This window comes from Centruroides vittatus, unplaced genomic scaffold (genome assembly GCF_030686945.1).
Source record: "Centruroides vittatus isolate TY-2023 unplaced genomic scaffold, ASM3068694v2 contig_453, whole genome shotgun sequence".
NCBI lineage: Eukaryota > Metazoa > Arthropoda > Arachnida > Scorpiones > Buthidae > Centruroides > Centruroides vittatus.
Genome location: NW_027122249.1, coordinates 2,194,137 through 2,213,677, shown reverse-complemented (window position 1 = coordinate 2,213,677; position 19,541 = coordinate 2,194,137). Strand labels below are relative to the sequence as shown.

Genomic DNA, 19,541 nt, shown 5'->3' with positions numbered 1-19,541 from the left:
TCAGATTTCTTTGAGATTGGTGTGCATCCTCCAATGTTGCTTTATTGACCATTAAGTGATCTTTACAACCCCTGGCTCTACGGCGACACCCTCTTTGTTCCTCTACTATTATGCCATTCTCATGGCAGTGGCCATAAAGTACATTAGCTAGTATGGCGGTAAGTAATTTCTACATACTTGGCAGACACGCTATAGGCCTCCAGTTTTCTGGATCTTCGGAGTTTTCATTTTTGGGTATTAGTATGACTTTTCCTGTAGTGAACCAATCTTCTAACATCTCTTTTGCTGAGATTATATGTGTAAATAATACGGCAAAGTATTTGTGAACGCTAGTCAAATACTTAATGTAGTAACTTTGAATTTTGTCTATTCCCGGTGATTTCCAGTTCATTAATTTTCGTACAGCAAAGTTTTACTTGATCTTCTGTAATCTCTTCTACTTCTACTTCATTAATTTCACTTGAAGCTTTTTCTATTTCTTTAACCCATTTATTATTATTTTTATTTTTGCACGATTTACATCGGAGTAAAAAATACCTCGTCCCGTAACCCACAGAAAAGAAGGTATCTGTTTCCACCCTTTTATTGTATTAGATGCACTTTAAGTACAAGTAGTTCCTCTTCTCCCCCCTTTTCCTCTTCTTAAAAGGTTTCCAGATGACCTTTGTGTACTAGTCTCAACAGTCGTATTGGGTAACTTTGGATTAACTGATGAATGATGTCTATCTGATAATTGCTGCGTGTCTGAAGATTGCTGTATGTCTTGAGATTGCTGCATATTATGCTTGACTGGATCTGGTGTGTTGACCACAAAGATAGTATTATCAAGCACTACTGAGTATGAGAAATGTGTGTATAGCTGCCTGTTTCTGAAGAATGCTGATGTCAATGTTGGATTCTAATTGATCTATGTATTTCTTTATGGTTTTTGCTACTATTCCTGTTGCTCCTATTACTATTGGGATGACAGTTGTCTGTGTATTCCATAGACGGCTAACTTCAGATTTCAAAAGATGAAATTTACTTAATTTTTCAATTTCTTTAGCACCAATGTTGTAATCTGATGGTACAGTTATATCTATTAAGAATGTTTTATTGCGATTTTTATCAACATAAATTAAATCCGGTCTATTGTGAGATAGAGTGACATCAGTTTGTATAGGCATTTCCCTTATTATTATTATGTTGGGTTAAGTGAGATATACTCGGTTAACACCGGGGGCTGTGCACTATGCCGGACCAAAGTCAAGGCATAGTAACCAAAACAGAAATTAAAGAAGTGTATCAGTGTGTGTGTCTGTATTCAGGAATTTTCTCACAATATGACATGTATTCAATATAGTGGCCTTCTGTAGTGTGATGTATGTGTTTCTATTCAATTGTAATGTGCCCAGGCTTTTGTGTAGTGTGTGTGATATGACACCTGTAGCGGAGAGAACAACAGGTACAATAAGCACCCTATCCATCCTCCACAGATGCCTTATTTCCTGGGCGAGTTCTGTGTACTTGCTAATTTTTTCAGTGCATGCGTTTTGTATATTGTGAGTGTTTGGAATGGATATGTCTATAATGTATGTAATTTTATTGTGTTTGTCAATGAGTGTGATGTCTAGTCTGTTGTGGTAAATTGTTTTATCTGTTATTATGGCTCTGTCGTAGTACATTTTGTGCATGTTGTTTTCCAATACTGTCTGCGGAATGTATTTGTAGTATGGTTTGTGGATGTCTACTAATTTGTGTTTCTTTGCAAGCTCTTGGTGTATTATATTTGCTACTTGATTATGTCTGTGTAAATAATCTGTCTGTGCCAAGAGCTTGCAACCAGAGGTGATGTGTTGTATAGTTTCTGGCAAAATGTGACATTTTCTGCATGTGTCATTTGTGAGTGTTGTATCTTTGAGTATGTGTTTTCTGTAGTTTTTAGTATTTATGACCTGCCTGTATGGCGATTATGAATCCTTCCGTCTCCCCAAAGAGGCATCCCCGAGCTAACCAGCTGTTTGACGCAGTTTTGTCAACAAAATCCTGGGCCAAATCATAAGGATGCCTGCCATGGAGTGCCTTTCGAGCCCACGATTGCTTAATGGTGTCTATGCTTTTTATATGTTGTGTTGTGTCCATATGATGTGAGTGTAAGTTTAATGGTGTGTTATTCGAGTCTGCTAGAGTTACTGCTTTATGTAATTGTGATGTTTCTTGTTTTTTGTAGAAAAACTCTCGCAGTGACTGTATTTGTTTGTAGTGAAGGTTAACTATGTCAATCAGGCCACGTCCGCCAACTTTACGTGGAAGGGTTAATCTTTCTGTGGCGGATTTAGAATGATGTTGTTTATGCTTAGTAAGTGTTGTTCTAGTTTTCCTTTGGAGTTGCTCAAGATCTGTGTGAGTCCAATGTATAACTCCAAAAGAATATGTAAGTACTGGAATAACATATATGTTTATTGCTTTAACTGTATGTTTTGCATTTAACTGTGTTCTGAGAATAGCATTTAACCTACTTTGGTATTCTTTAATTAATCTTTGCTTTATTTGTGTATGTTCTGTTAGTTTGGCCTGTTGGAATCCTAAATACTTGTAGAACTTGCCCTTTTCCATGGATTCAATAACGTCTCCATTTCCAAGTGCAAAATCTTCTTTCTTCAGGATTCCTTTTTCTATGTGAAGTGTTTTGCATTTATCTAGGCCAAATTCCATTTGTATGTCCTTGGTGTATGAATGTGTGATTTGTAGGAGTTGATGAAGTTGTTTTTGTGTGGATGCATAAAGTTTTATGTCATCCATGTACATGAGATGTGACAGTGTAAACTGTGTTTTTATTATTATGTTGGGTTAAGTTAGATATACTCGGTTAACACCGGTGGCTAAGTACTATGCCGGACCAAAGTCAAGGCATAGTAACCAAAACAGAAATTAAAGAAGTGTATCAGTGTGTGTGTCTGTATTCAGGAATTTTCTCACAATATGACATGTATTCAATATAGTGGCCTTCTGTAGAGTGATGTATGTGTTTCTATTCAATTCTAATGTGCCCAGGCTTTTGTGTAGTGTGTGTGGTATGACACCTGTAGAGGAGAGAACTACAGGTACAATAAGCACCCTATCCATCCTCCACAGATGCCTTATTTCCTGGGCGAGTTCTGTGTACTTGCTAATTTTTTCAGTGCATGCGTTTTGTATATTGTGAGTGTTTGGAATGGATATGTCTATAATGTATGTGATTTTATTGTGTTTGTCAATGAGTGTGATGTCTGGTCTGTTGTGGTAAATTGTTTTATCTGTGATTATGGCTCTGTCGTAGTACATTTTGTGCGTGTCGTTTTCCAATACTGTCTGTGGAATGTATTTGTAGTATGGTTCGTGGATGTCTGCTAATTTGTGTTTCTTTGCAAGCTCTTGGTGTATTATATTTGCTACTTGGTTATGTCTGTGTAAATAATCTGTCTGTGCCAAGAGCTTGCAACCAGAGGTGATGTGTTGTATAGTTTCTGGCATGATGTGACATTTTCTGCATGTGTCATTTGTGAGTGTTGCATCTTTGAGTATGTGTTTTCTGTAGTTTTTAGTATTTATGACCTGATCCTGTATGGCAATCATGAATCCTTCCGTCTCCCCAAAGAGGCATCCCCGAGCTAACCAGCTGTTTGACGCAGTTTTGTCAACAAAATCCTGGGCCAGATCGTAAGGATGCCTGCCATGGAGTGCCTTTCGAGCCCACGATTGCTTAATGGTGTCTATGCTTTTTATATGTTGTGTTGTGTCCATATGATGTGAGTGTAAGTTTAATGGTGTGTTATTCGAGTCTGCTAGAGTTACTGCTTTATGTAATTGTGATGTTTCTTGTTTTTTGTAGAAAAACTCTCGCAGTGACTGTATTTGTTTGTAGTGAAGATTAACTATGTCAATCAGGCCACGTCCGCCATCTTTACGTGGAAGGGTTAATCTTTCTGTGGCGGATTTAGGATGATGTTGTTTATGCTTAGTAAGTGTTGTTCTTGTTTTCCTTTGGAGTTGCTCAAGATCTGTGTGAGTCCAATGTATAACTCCAAAAGAATATGTGAGTACTGGGATGACATATGTGTTTATTGCTTTAACTGTGTGTTTTGCATTTAATTGTGTTCTGAGAATAGCATTTAACCTACTTTGGTATTCTTTAATTAATCTTTGCTTTATTTGTGTATGTTCTGTTAGTTTGGCCTGTTGGAATCCTAAATACTTGTAGAACTCGCCCTCTTCCATGGATTCAATAATGTCTCCATTTCCAAGTGCAAAATCTTCTTTCTTCAGGATTCCTTTTTCTATGTGAACTGTTTTGCATTTATCTAGGCCAAATTCCATTTGTATGTCCTTGGTGTATGAATGTGTGATTTGTAGGAGTTGATGAAGTTGTTTTTGTGTGGATGCATAAAGTTTTATGTCATCCATGTACATGAGATGTGACAGTGTAAACTGTGTTGTTTTTTTGTGTCTGATATTGTAACCATATTGCGTGTTGTTTAACATGTTGGATAATGGGTTCAGGGCTAAGCAGAACCAGAGAGGACTCAAGGAATCTCCTTGAAAAATTCCTCGCCTAATAAAAATTTGGTTTGTTTGTATGGAAGTGTTATTAACCCTGAGATGTAGTGTTGTTCTCCAGTGCTGCATAGTGTTTTGAAAGAATGCAATGAGTGATGGATGTATTTTGTACATGTGTAGGATATGTAGCAGCCAACTGTGTGGAACACTGTCGAATGCTTTTCTGTAGTCTATATATGCCATGTGTATGTTTCTGTGTTGTCTGTGTGCTTGCCGTAGAATGACTGAATCTATGAGTAACTGTTCTTTGCATCCCCTGTGGTTTCTACGACAACCTTTTTGTTGTTCTGTTAGAATGTCGTGTTCTTCAACATGTTTGTATATTTTGTTTGCAATACAGGATGTCAATAATTTGTAGAGTGTTGGAAGACATGTAATTGGTCTGTATTGTGTGGGGTCTGTGGTATTGTTGTTTTTAGGTTTCATGTAGGTGATGCCCTGAGTAAGAAAATTTGGCATGTCTTGTGGATTGATGATGATGATGTGTGTTAGGTGTTTAGCTAGTTCCTGGTGCAGTGATGTAAACTTTTTGTACCAGAAATTGTGAATGTTGTCTACACCAGGTGTCTTCCAGTTGTGTGTTCTGTTAACAGTGTATTGGAAATCATGTATGTTTATTTCAACACAGGGCATAGTTGGTATGTTGTGCAAGTTTCTGTTCTCCTCCTCGATCCAGCCTGCATCAGCATTGTGCATGACAGCACTGGACCAAAGAGAAGACCAATATGTTGTGAGTTCTTCTTCTGTTGGTGTGCCACTGTGCTGTGTATCAGTGTTTGCTTTGTTATTAATTTGTCTGTAAAAGAGTTTTTCATTGTTTGTAAATAATTTATTTTGTTGTTTTCGTAGTGTACATGTTTTGTATCGATTGAGTCTACGTGCTTTGGCAGCAAGTTTTTGTTTTAGTGTATCAATGTATTCTGTAATGTGTGTGTTGTGATGTTCATGTTTTGTGCGTGTTTTTATTTTCTTGAAAATGTTTTTGAGCTGTTTCCTTAATTTGGGTGTTATGTTGTTTTTAGTGTATTGTGTTAGCCTGCCTAATTGCTGTCTAATGTCATTTATTTGTGTTTCTATTCTTCTCTGCCAGGCAGGCTTGTGATAGAATTGTGTTTTCTGTGTATTTGTCTGTGATTGTACTTTCAGTCCATGGTGTGTCACTACTGTGACTGCCCCAGCATAAACTAATGTATGAATGTCTGCGAGTGTAGAAATTGAATGAATGTAGTGTGGTAGTAAGTGAGTGTTTACATAATTTAGTGTTTTTCCTACTTCCTTTGACGTGTTGATTTTTGGTATTCGTGGTCGTTGTGTGGGATCTGTACCTGTATATTTAGTGAGTGTTTCCTGAAATATAAGTGAGAGCGTATTAACTAAATCCAAGTCTATGTTATCAGTGATGGATGAGGAAGTGTCTGTAGTATCATTAGTGGTAATTGTTGTATGTGTGTTATTATCAATGCTTGTTGCTGGATTATCCTGACAGGTTACATGATCTTCATTAATGTTAGATGTTTCTGTCTGTTGATGTATTTGATCAGCAACCTGTTGTTTGATAAGTTCAAGTGTTGTTTGTGCAATAAGGTTGTTGTGTATAATTGTTCTTTTTTGATCAACAACCCTTTGTTCCGTGACAGTGAGGTGAGGATATTGTTGTGTGAATTTATGGTGTAGTTGTTGTCTGTATGCTGTCATGTTTGTTTCAAGTTTTGTGATTGTGTAGTAAGTACGGATGATAAACTCGTTCATTTCTACTGTCCATTTCATCCGTTGGCGTGGTTTTCCAGCCTTTGTGGTCTGTGGATGCATTGCCACAGAAACACCAAGGCTGGGTTGGTTCCTCACATCTGTTGAGGGCATTGCAGTAGCCATGCTTGGGCCGGTGCTGCTTTCGCCACCGGTAACCAGGGGAGACTGTGGCCTATTTTTCGAACGTGAGCCTCTGCCTAACTCACGAACGCGGACCTTGTTAACCCGGGCGACGTCCGAGCCGGTATCACACTTTGATCTAGTTATCACCATAATAAATATCTCCACAGAATGTGGGTGTGGTCACTCTTAGCTTCATTTCTCCCGATAGACCTTACTGGCATGGGTGTCCCTACCAGGAGCTTATGCTCCAGCCTGCATTGCCCTATGGATCAGTAAAATTACTGGGCTCTCCCACCACGACCAGGTGGTGACCATGGGAGAGTTATTATTATTATTATTATTATTATTATCATCATCATCATCATCATCATCATCATCATCATCATCATCAACTCGTTTCGATTATATATATAGATAAAGGAAACTAATGAATTATGCTTGTTTATTGACCCATGTAATTTGTAATATGTTGCTCCTTGTTTTCCCAGTCTTTGTTTTCGTAGCCAAGCAAGCCCGAATGCAACCATTGCCACCTTGTGGGAACGCTAATTATAGTAGAGATTTGACTTCGTAGTAGAGTTTGAAGCTCCTTGTTGTAATATAGGGTGCCCCTTTTCATAGCCGAGTGCGTTTCATTTGCATCTCTGGCGGGCGTCACTGAGTGTAAGATTAGTAAGAGTATAAACTTTAAAATCTTGTGCGATTGAACAATCCTCGTAATGAGCGAAACAGATTAAAACTTTTATTCGAGTTGCCAAAATAATGCCTGTAGCAACGCTAAAATCAAAATACAGAAGAACCATTCCAACAGAATCATTCGTTGATTTCATAGTTACAAGTTTTCGAGAGTTCATTCATTCCACTGGATGTTTATGTTTTGATTCGCTAATTGTATTTGCATATATACCGTTGTTACTTGAAATCCGTATTAATTCATCCTTCACCGTTTGTAACGTTGAAAAATTACTTTTTTGACTTTGCATATTCATAACGCTTATTCGTATCGAGCATCTCTTCCTACGTTAAGCATGAAAATCTACAACTCTAATAGGAAAACATGTATAATCCAATTTGTGTCGTAGACTTCAGTGATATATTTCTTAAATACATTTTGGTTATTCATCTCTTGCCACTAAACTGCTTTTGCGTTAGTGGGCGATTAATTTACTGTAGAGTATTTTCACAAATTTAACGTATTCTCCACGTTTTGGTAAGCATGTTACCATATATTAAAAATTTTACTAAATATGGTTGAATTGTTAAGAAAAGTACAGGTAATTTAAATTCTTTCTGCTTCGCATGAATGAAGAGATCCTTTTCTTGTGCCTAAAATGACTTCGAACATAATCACAGTATGACGAGTTATAACGGACTGAGTTTGATATGTTCGTGTCAATCCATTCTTCAAAATTTCTGTACCAAGCCAGACTCGAACTCGAATCACGTTTTTCATTCACCTTTAAAAGATTGGATCGTATTGCTGCGATAAAGAAGGATAAGACTTAAAAGGGGATATTTTTTAATTCATTAAATAAAGTTAAATTAAATAGAATCTATAAAATTGTTAACACTGATTTTCCGGCATTGACAGCACCCTCGAATGTTTTCATCTACTGATCAAATATGTTTTTCTGTGTCATTATCAGTTGACTCCACGTTGTGAATTTTGTTTGTGATCTTCCAATAATTTAGCAACTTACTAATCCGACACTGTACCGGTTTCATATATGTTGACTTACCGAGATTGTATCGTATTTTATGAGTATAAAAGTATATACAATATAATAAACTAAGTTAATTATATATATTGATGCGCTTTTCATTCATGGTTAAAAGAGTAAGAGATAAGTAATTCGATGCGAAATTAAACATGGTAATTTATACTTTCTTCTAGAAAGGATAGCACGACTCAAACAACTAGAACAGAACTAACAACTGGACGACCCGTTTCAATGTTTTCGAAACATCTTCAGACGTTGCGCAAAGATTTTTTTCCTTGGAAAAATTAGCTGAAGCCAATCTACTGTACTGTACTTTCAAGATGCCCCGTAACGTGATAGTTAGCATGCACTTCAACGCTATTCTCCAGTAAAAATTTATAATGCACAGACACCCATGTTCCATCGTTATGAGTGGGTTTAAAATTCGCGACTTGACAACTAATGAAAACATGACTTAAGCAACATTGTCTTCAAACTGTAATTTTAAAAGAACCTTGCCAGCAAATATATCACTTAATAATAGGTCTTATTTACCTCAATGTTATTACTATAGCTACTATTTAATGTAAATAATGTTTACTGTACAAACCTCTGTAATTATGCAATCGATATTACACTATATAACGGTGCATCTAAGTGACCAGCATTCCATTATACAAACTAACAGCCAAAATCTATCGTTTTCTTACCTAACTTAGTTACTTTCTGGAAGCACTCTATTTCAATTAAAATATTTGTAATATTATTTACTTATTTTACGTATATTTTATATTAAAGCGGAGATATTACAGATGCGTTACAAAGGCTTGAGAATTTTAAATATAAATGCAAATTTCCCAGATTTTTCCATGCTTCAATTATATGGAAGTCTTCATATCTTCATCGTGCCACTGTTAGGAAAGCGTTGAATTCAATGGAAATGCTTTGTTGCAAATAAAATTAGCTATTCCCGTTAACTACGGGAATAATAATAGCTAATTTTATTTAATTTGTCAATGACACTATATTGTGTTCCACATTAATAGATTTTTAAAGAGTTTTTACAATAAACACATCACTTGCACGTTTCCATTTATTAAAATTTAAAAACACTACTACATGGATATACAGAATGCAATATTTATAAACAATATTATTAATATACATGATAAATCCGTATAGAATTTTATAGGTGATAGTGACAATCCGTTTTAGACAGTTAATAATTGCAGTTGCGGGATCATCACAGAAGAAAATATAATCTAACTCTATTCTATCAAGCGGAGTTGTGCAGCAGAAGAATGATTTATACTATTGAAATGTTCATTCAGTGGTGCTAACTTCTTGGCCTTTGCAGTCAAGAAGTTAGCACAACTCTATTAGCTACAGGCAGAGCCGTAGCTATGCCTGTAACTATTAAAAGTGTATTTATATTATTTTTGTATAGCTTGAGAAGTGTGAAAGTAATATCTTATTAATAATTAAAACTGACAGTTATATGTGCTCCCATCTAGATAATTGTCTCGAATATTCTAAACTAGATTTCACATCTTTATCTCCTCTCACCACAGCATTGCTTATTAAATTAAGGCCTTATTTTATCAACTATATCTGACCAACCTCCCGGACTTTTATGCTATTCTAATATAGTCAATGTTTCAAATAACGTATTCCATCCCTATATCCACAGGAATTATAAGATTCTAAAAGAGCGTTATACTTTTAATTAAGCTGTAAATATAGTTTCAATTAATTTTACAAATGTTAATGAATATAACTTAATAACGTAATTGTCATGTATTCAACTATTTACACAGGAACAGGAATTCTCTTCAGAACATGAATAGCCAAGTAATAGAACTAGCAGTGACCAAGAAAATAGTACTTGCAGTGACTAAGGAAAGCCGAGGTAATGTAGAGTAAAAGCATTTGATTTTCAGTTTTTTTCATTTATAAAATAATATTTTTCTGCAAAATTAAATATTCAGTGAACAAGTTTCAATATAGTCAATTCCTCTCTAAAGATTAATTAATTGCCTCTTTTACATAGTCCAACGTGCATTCTGGGAACAAACCATATTAACTATTTTCTTTTGTAAATTCATTGCAAAATACATGTAACTCTTTCAAAATGTGTGTTTGGTGGATATAAACATGAAGTATTGATTTATTATAAAATATTTTTAAAAAATTAATTTGAAATATGTAAAGAAGAATAAGTTTCCGATGGTCCCGTTTTTTTTATAAACTTCGGAAATCATTGTATTTTTGAACGACATTCTCTTATACTGTAACTCTGCTGTAGCATGGCTTGCGATACTCGAGTGTTCCTCGAGTTCTATTGAAATCAAAAATGGCTGACGAAACCATGTTTCATTCAAATAGAAAATTGTTCGTACACTTGTTTGCATGCATCTATCTCATGTTTTACATTTAACAGACTTGTGAAGCAAGAATACATCGTGTGACAAATCTGAAAATAAAATAATTAAAATACGAAAAGAACAAATTACAAGAATAACGAAAAAGTATTCAATTGATGAAGACCAAATACTTTACAATTTTTAAATATTTCTACCTTGGGGATGCTTTCCTTTGTGACTGTAAAAACATTGGCAACGGTAATCCCTATAGGAAAGTTACCTAATCTCTTTCTATAGGAAATAATCTGTAACATAAATACGTAGTTGTATACATTAGAATATGAAATTCAATGTCAAAATAATACTAAATCGACTCTTAAGAAAACAGCGTACCTTCATCTTGTTGGAGAGTTTCGCTTCATAGAAGAAGAGGAGCTCGAGAATGGGACGGATTCGTTGCATCTGTAATTAAAACACAGTTATAGATCTTAGTAGTTATTATATGCATTACGAACTCGTTACATGAATTAGTTGAGATTACAGCGTATAAAAGACTTACAGTTTTTGGTAATTTCGCCGTGGCTAAAGTAAGCGTGACGAAAACGAGCATACTGAACAGCAGGTATACCACATTAGCGCATTTCATCAGTATGTTTCCACTTCCTAACACTCCATTGTACAAGCAGAGTGACGTCATCGTCAGTTGAAACAAATAATAACCGGCAGTTAAGAAGTTAACAACATCGTCGAAGGCGAAAAGGACGTAGCAGAATTCCTCGTGTCGCTCTACGACGTATCGAAAATCGTTTCTTTCACCATTACAAATTCGTTCTTCCAATTGATGAGAAAACAAGGACAATTCGTGCTCCAATGTGATTCCAATATCAGACAATATGAGAATTATATAAATGATAATTTGCACTCCGTAAAATATTTCATAACTAGTCAAAAAGAAATGAAATACAACCATAGGAACGGTTTCTTTGTTTGCAATAAACGAATAAGCAATCGAGTGAACAATAACCGTAAACACCACAAAGATTAGCGAAGAAGTGCAAAGCCAATTGGACATTTTATATTGAATGAAAGCCGGTCGCAGTCTTCTGTGTTCGAAATGCTTGCAGTATTTAGTGACAATACGGTGTAAGAGACTTCGATTGAGAATATCTTGAAAGCCGTAATATAAGAGAATAACAGACAAGGTAAAGGAGAGTATTACCAGACAATGAAAGATGAAATCGTCTTTAAATAGAAGAGAAATATTTCCAGTGTACCGATTTCTTGTTTCCCCTGTCAGAAAGATGTAAATTAGAATGTTGACGTTACTCGCTATCAGTATACTTTGTACGAACACACGATAAATTTTTGAGACAAATGTACTTTTTGAATCCGGATTTGTTCTAAAGCCAAAAATTTCCAGCATTCGTAGGTTACTTTGTACTCGGCACGACAGACAACAGCAGTTTTCGTGTTGCTCTTGAGGCTGCATGTTAATCTGTATTAATCGCAAAACAATTTTACATACTTTTATGTATAAATATAGATACTTGAACAAATATAAGTATGCTTCTTGAAATCTCTAAAGGGAGACTTTTGAAATAAAACGAAAGCTATTAGTGATTTGCGCAAATCGCTTGTTGTTTCTATGTGATACGATAATAAATCTCATTGGATGGCTAATCTCGTGATTTTACGTTATAAATTCTGACGTTACATTCAGAGAGACACGTGTAATGTCTCCCTAACATGAGTGCTTTTAGTCATTTTCTCTAGATTAAAATTCTTTGTGTACACGACATCAGCGACGTTTTCTATTTATGCAAACATGAATCTAGACTAATGCATATTAAAGATGTTTACCAAATTAGTGATCGATTGATTCACTCTTCCAATAATGGTGCATACATTAATGAAACAATTTTAAAATCTCATTCTGTAGATGTTTGTTGCCTATATTTAATCTCCAATAAAAATTTCTGAAATTATATCCTTTTTGAGTCATTTTCTATCCTCAAAAGTTTGTAACTGCTTTTCTGAAAAGTATATATATATTTGCAGAAGTAATGCTTTATCAATTTCTATTTAGTCTCGTTCATTTAGCGTTATTTATCTTCTTTTCTTATTTTATCATTACTTTAATATTTGTACTTTTTCCTAGCACTACCCAGCCCACTTATGTGTCGTACATGACACATAACTGCATTTGATTCATGGTGTAGAGCAACGTAATACATGGGCGAGTTGCCTCTTGGGAAGACTTTTATGGGTAAATGACCCCTATTTAGATGTAGAAATTCAGGTATTTAGGTCAGACACGTAAATAGTTCGAAAAACCCCCACGCGGCCATCCGTTGACAAGCAGTGATCCCCAACCAGTTGGTCGTGGGTTCGTCTCTCACAAACAGGCCAGTGTTCATTATTCACTCGACCATTAGTTTTAAAGAAATTCCTCTCTTGACAATATTAATGACTCCTTCCATTAATGTAATCGCGAAGCTGAAGTATAAGATTTTTGAAATATGAGTTTTAAAACTCATATTTCAAAAGTTTTATACTTTAGCTTCGCGATTACATTAATGGAAGGATATATTAATGTTTGTCTAATTAACAATCGATTGAATTCCTCGTGCAGTAATGGTTGTAGACATTAAAGAAACAATTTTAAAATCTCATTTTATAAATGTTTGTTATCTTATATTTTGTTTCGAATTAAAATTTCTGAAATAGATTCATTTTCCTTGAACTTTTTGCACGTGTTTCGCTGAAAATTACATAAGGCATTTACAGTTAATGTGTGTCTGGTTCCTTCTTCTAAGAGTTTTTAATTATATCTTAACAATGTCTCATATTGTACATAAATTCATATAATTTTCATAGAAACTGACCCTTATTTGAATATTGTTAGTATGTAATCTCGAGAGGACATTTGACCTCTATTTGCTATTCAAGTGAAGAAAACCCAGAAAACCTCACAACGGGCTGAACGCGTGGGGTTTTTCTGGTTTACTTCAGTTGTGGAAAAAACTGCTGCACACGGGGCGCGAGTTTGCCCAGTGTTTAGTAGTGTTATCCACTCGGCCATTCAAGAGTCTTTAATTAATAAAGAATTAAAAGTATATAAGATCAGTAAGAATTGTTTCGGATACGAAACATACAGAGGGGAAAGGAAATTATTCATTATAATACAACAGAGGCTTCTAAATGTCTATTCTTCAAAGAATACACAAGAACTCACATACACGTGGCTTGACCTTCCAATTATTTTACCTGTTCTAGTCGCTTGCATCACCAATAAACAAAAAAGTATAATCACAGTCTCTCATTAAAACGTCACTTGTACAACAAAAATTCATAAGAAAAATTTTCATGTTGAAGTTTTCGGCACCAGAAGCAAAACGATAGCTTCTAACAAGAGAAAATTGGGTTTATCTTCACGAAAACTAATGTAATTTTGCATAATATACATAAACTATTTACTACTCTTTGTTCTACATAATAGAATTATACATGGTACAATTAGTTTGATCTAGTGCTTTAATAGATGATTCTCATTCAAATAGACAAATGCTTATTTTCTTGTCGCGTGGCTTTATTTGATTTTTAACATTCAACAAACTAGAACTAGTGTACAATGTCTAAAAAATGAGAGAAAGAAAATAACACATCTAAGGTATTTAAACATACAAACGAAAGATTGTTCTCGAAAATTAACTCAATGAAATTTTTTAAATATTCCTATTTTGGGGTGCTTTTCTTGATAATCGTAAAAATTCCTTCAACAGTAAGTCTTATAAGATATTTTCATCGCCTTTTCACATAACAAATCATTTGAAATCAGCGACGAGTTCCAAGTGCCTCAATGTACGGGCGCCCATCTGAAATACAATGTCACATCATTAATGTAACTCAAACTCGAGTTGTAAAAATTAAACAGGAAAAAATTGTGAGTTTGTGAATATCGATGAATAAATATTTGAAATGTAAGAATCCAATCGATTGTTTTGAAAATTAACTTCAACTTGTCTGCAAGTTCTTCACAAAAAACAACCTGGGAATCGATGCATCTGTGCAGAAAAATCATTAAAACCATCATTTCAAATTATTTGTAATGCACTCAATTGCGGAAAATTAACATTAATGTTTATATTAACTATAAATAATTGAACAAGACGATATTCGTTTTTAATTAGTTCAGTAAACACAAGACTGCGAACAAATTCAAAATTTCATTTCTTAAAGTACTAGTTAAAATAATTAATTACAAATTTTAAATAGTAAATTCATAATTTCACTTGTTTAACATTAATTCTTCTGAAATGTCCATTCAATATAGACGATTTTTCAAACATTAATAAATACTCTAGTTTAAGCGGACAGTGTAAAGAATTTTGTTTTGACTTGGTACATGAAAGCTACATGTATTCTCGGCGTATTTGGGGAGATGGTTCAAAAATGGAATCACCAGCCGTAGTTTTATGCAAAAACGCCTAATATGTATATGCTTCGACTACACATTAAATGAGAATTATGGACGAGTGTATAATCAGTACACACTGCAATGTAGGCTATTTAAGGTAGAATCTTTGCCTATTGTATTATGTAACATTCATTAAAATATATAAACATTTTTCATAATAAATTTACATACATGAGCTTTTCATCCTCTTCAATCTGCAATTCATCAAGGAATTTTCCGGTTTTATCAGGGGTATTGTTTTCGTTTCTGAAAAGTAAAACACTCGAAGTTTTCTTGTTCGAAATTAACGGATAGTAGAATTACGTAGGATATTTCTTATAGAATTTAGTTTTATCTGTAAATCAGTGGAATGTAAAATAAGTCTCCAAAGGACCAGAAATTATTTAATATAATTTATTAAAATATTTCATAAACAATTTAGAATAATCTTTCGTTGACTGCAACTTTAAAAAGTTTCTGTTTTTACTGTAGAAACTGTTAATCTTTATTTTGAAGAAACCTTTTTTTTCTTCTTGGAGACTTCTTGTTCACTAGCCTTTGATGGAGATTCCGGAGCTTCCTTTTTCACAGCTTTTGAAGTACCAGTGACGTTTTCCTTCGCAGTCTTAGGCGAAGACTTTGGTAATTGTTTCCCTTGTGTTTCACTCTTACTCTCTTCTCTTTTAGTCTCTGTTTTAGATGAAAAGTCACTGCTTTCCATTTTTTCCGGATTCAAGAGGAATTCTTTCATACGTTTTAGAATGTCTTGATATATTTTGACGTTTATTTTATACGCTGTTTCCGATTGTTTCCACGAATTCACCGTGTCTATAGCACATTGTTTAATACTAACGATGGTGCCGCATGCCCTTTTCTTTTGCAAATAATGTAAGTAGACAAAAAGAAGTTTTTCCTCACTTTTCCCATCGTATATGGACACTTTCAACAAGAATCGATTAGCGTTGTCATCCACGTATCTCAGTTTATAGGATTCTTTCGTGAAGTTCCAGTTTTGGGGCATTTTGTCTCTTTGGATCTTCTTTATGGGTTCGACCCATTCCTCTCCCACGCCTACGCAGTGCAGTGCGTTGGAAAGCAAATAGTGATGCAGCATGACGACCAGAGCATCTTCTTGGCTGCTTAATTGATCTTTAACGTTACTGTGAAACGATTGTAGATGCTCCATTATAAATTATGTAAACAATCGGATCTTTCCTTTGTTAATGTGCTAATAATCATCCTCTTTCGATTCTTACGATTATGTTTTTACATTCACATGCATATTTACAATAAATAGCCTACAAATAGTATATTATGTGTTGTGCATAAACTTTTAACAATGCACCATTGTACCACTTTTTGGTAGCAAATTACACTATTGGTGAATATTTCTCAGCAAGCATATCCACCATGGGTGCAACACTGTTAAACAAAACGTAACTATCTTAGGCTTTCGTTTTTAATAAAATTGCTTAAAAACAATGATTTACAATGCGTTAACTTTCAAATCAACAAGTTATTGTATATTATTTAATGATACATAATTTCATCGTTAAAAACACGAACTGATTAATGAAAACGTCAATAGTGAACCGAAAGTAATACTTCTTTACACAAGGAATTTATTATCCATATTGAAGATTAAAATGAAATATAATTCCCATATTATATAATACTTAAATTTTTATTGTTAGAAAGAAATCCGTCTCTTCGGTCTTCTATAGTAGTAATGTAATTAAAGAAGTATTGTGAAGCTATTTAAAACAATATTAACTTTCTCCAACGAATTTATAATTAATCTGTAGACAATTCTAAACCTAAGAGCAATTTTTCGCAATTTCACTCATATGGATTACTATATAATAAACACGAGATACATAGTTTCTCGTATATTTTTACCGTAATTCATAAAATACAATATCACATTTCATTTCATTCAATTACATAAAGAAATTAAAAATATACGTTATTCAAAATTATTTCTCTCCATTAATTAATTATAATCGCGGAAATTCTCAAAAAATTGCATTTTTCTATTGTTGCATTTCTAAGATGAAAGTTTCCTAGAGTTAAAGAAAGGCAGTTTCGTTTTTCCTGGTCGAATGTCTTCCATTCAAATTCCATTCCGTTGTACGAAGGTTTCCTGAAACAAAAACAAAATAAGGATAAGCACTTATATTTTAAAAAGCAGTAGACATTGATAGAGTAAATTAGTTTCTTTTCTTTCAATGAAGAATAAAGAACAGAAAGTCAGACTTCAGTAATTTTTTTCAGAGCATCAATCAAATAAACTGAAAGATCACAAGAATAAATATTAAAAACTAAACTTCATCCTTTGCATTTTCAGTTTAAGTTATTGTTTCATATTCTTAAAGTGTCATAATGTATTCTGAAATATTCCTTGCTGAAAAATTTATAGCAGAACAATCGAAAATTGAGGGACTTGGTAAAAAACTGGATATCCCACATTACGACGTTTTCGATAAAAAGGTGGATTTGCTTCGATTTATCAACACTAATACGAGACGTATTAATTTGGAACAACAAGTAGGGCATTCACCTGAATCGTGAAACTTATTTAGAAGTCGTATCAATGGTGCACAAATCCAATTTGTTAATAAAAATTAATTATATACTTGACATTTTATTAAAATTTAAAAGTAACACATTAGCAGAATTATTAATAAGAGAAGTGACTTACCCTGTTTTGGCAAAAAGAAGTCCACAATTCAATTATTCTTCTGCTAAATCGCACTTCTTCTTACAAAAGGCATTCCAAACACGAAGTAGACATCTTCGAAATGAATTACTCCTGCCCATTCCTTCGCTTCCGATTGGAATCGAGTGTGATTGAAAGTATAATGGAAGACCTTCCTGTTGTATCGCGACAGTTTCTCAGCCAGATGCAATATAGGACAAAACAATGTTCCATTTCCCAGAGCTTTGATAAACTGCTGAAGGATGGTGGAGGAATCTGCTTCGGACACGTTTCCTAAATATTCCTCAAAAAGGCGATCGAGACGTTCACCTAAACGGTGAAATTACGAACGGTGAAACAGTGAATCATAGAAATTACCTAAAAAGTTTTTTACTTCCGATTTTGACAGGGTGGGATTCTCTTCATTCCATATTTCTGGCTTATAACCGGCTGCAAGAGTTAAACCTTCATCCTTAGTTTCTCCTATGAAAACATCCACATCGTGAAATTTGCCGATATCAATATTATAAAATGGATTCTCTGGAAGATATAGAAGTCCTTTTTGTGGAACAAAACTTGCAATTCTCTGTTCGTTTAGTATATATTTCTTTCAGATTGCTGCTATATCAAAAGGATTTACATTCCTCATGCAGTTTAACGTGTCAATCCCTGTACAACCTAATTCCTCAGCGAACTTCGATATCAATTCGAAGTTTACTCTAGGATCTGCCGTATAAGTTTTCAGATAATTACTTCCACTTTGTAGGATTGCTTGTTTAAATAACCCCTTCGTCATTGGTGAGATCAAATGATCCGCAACTGAGATGGAACCTGCACTTTCACCAAATATCGTTATCAAGTCCTTATCACCACCGAAATTCTCTATATTCCGATGAACTCATTTGAACCCCATTACTTAATCCAGCATTCCCATATTTCCACGCGCGCATTTCTGTTCAAAATTTGCATAACCAAATGTGCCAACACGATAATTGAATGAGACAATAATAACGTTTCCTATGGATGCTAACACCGAGCCATCATAAATAACCTGATTTGAGCTGCTGGCAATAAATCCTCTTCCGTAAATCCAAACCATGGTAGCAAATGGTTCCCGATCCCGTTTAGAAGCAGGAACCCACACATTGATGTAAAGACAATCTTCGCTTATGTCTTTTCGATCAAGTTTCAACCACTCATTTTCAAAGAATAAATCTTGCACGCAAGCAAGCGGTTTCCGTGTTGCATTATACACAGAATTCCAAGCTCTCACGTGTCGCGGTTCCTGAAATCTTAAATTTCCAACTGGAGGAGTTACGTATGGTATGCCTAAGTAAGCATGAACATATTCATCTCCAACTTTTACTTCTTTGCCCGAAACTTTTCCTAAGATGGAAGAATTGTGTGCTTGTTGCATGCATTGAGATATAATGCAAATTTCCAACGCAATCTTTAATAGTATCGACGACTTCATCTGTAATTCTAAAATATAAGTCATTTTAAATTATACTTTTTGTTTTAATCAATAGTGAAATGAGAACTTCTTAACAGAGAAAAATTGAAGAGAAAATAATTTCTAATGATTTTTAATTAAATAATATAATTTATTTACCTGAAAAATGCAGTAGAATAATCTTAAAACATAATAGTAAAAATTGCTGAGGAGGTATATGAAAGAACGAGTTAAGGAAAAGGACAAGAAAATAAAATGGTGGAACTACAGTTGCAGGAAAAATTATGGCGTTGAAAACATTTATGAAATTTAAATTAGAAAGAAAGAAGAAGCAGAAAAACAGGGTAGAAAAGGAGATAATAAAGGAGATAATAATAAAAAAATGAATTCAAAAAAGAAAATGGAAGCAAGAAAGTGACTTACG

The 19,541-nt window shown here is 34.2% G+C and overlaps 4 protein-coding genes across 4 annotated transcripts; all 4 read right to left on the bottom strand.

The window, feature by feature from the left end:
- Positions 1–824: 824 nt before the first annotated feature.
- LOC136977338 (uncharacterized) lies at positions 825–1,166 on the bottom strand. Its single transcript, XM_067272804.1, has one exon. The coding sequence runs from the start codon at positions 1,164–1,166 to the stop codon at positions 825–827; it is 342 nt and encodes a 113-aa protein (XP_067128905.1).
- A 9,295-nt stretch (positions 1,167–10,461) lies between these two features.
- Positions 10,462–11,866, bottom strand: LOC136977315 (uncharacterized). Its single transcript, XM_067272786.1, has 4 exons — positions 11,070–11,866; positions 10,904–10,972; positions 10,726–10,815; positions 10,462–10,620 (listed from the first exon to the last, which is right to left on the bottom strand). Exons 1-4 carry the CDS (start codon positions 11,580–11,582, stop codon positions 10,525–10,527), a joined length of 768 nt encoding a protein of 255 aa, XP_067128887.1. The 5' UTR covers positions 11,583–11,866; the 3' UTR covers positions 10,462–10,524.
- A 3,605-nt stretch (positions 11,867–15,471) lies between these two features.
- Positions 15,472–16,152, bottom strand: LOC136977337 (uncharacterized). Its single transcript, XM_067272803.1, has one exon. It carries the CDS (start codon positions 16,150–16,152, stop codon positions 15,472–15,474), a length of 681 nt encoding a protein of 226 aa, XP_067128904.1.
- A 1,558-nt stretch (positions 16,153–17,710) lies between these two features.
- On the bottom strand, positions 17,711–19,162 carry LOC136977336 (cholinesterase-like). The gene is made up of 3 exons (XM_067272802.1): positions 18,716–19,162; positions 18,043–18,250; positions 17,711–17,994 (listed from the first exon to the last, which is right to left on the bottom strand). Exons 1-3 carry the CDS (start codon positions 19,160–19,162, stop codon positions 17,711–17,713), a joined length of 939 nt encoding a protein of 312 aa, XP_067128903.1.
- Between the last annotated feature and the right edge of the window lie 379 nt (positions 19,163–19,541).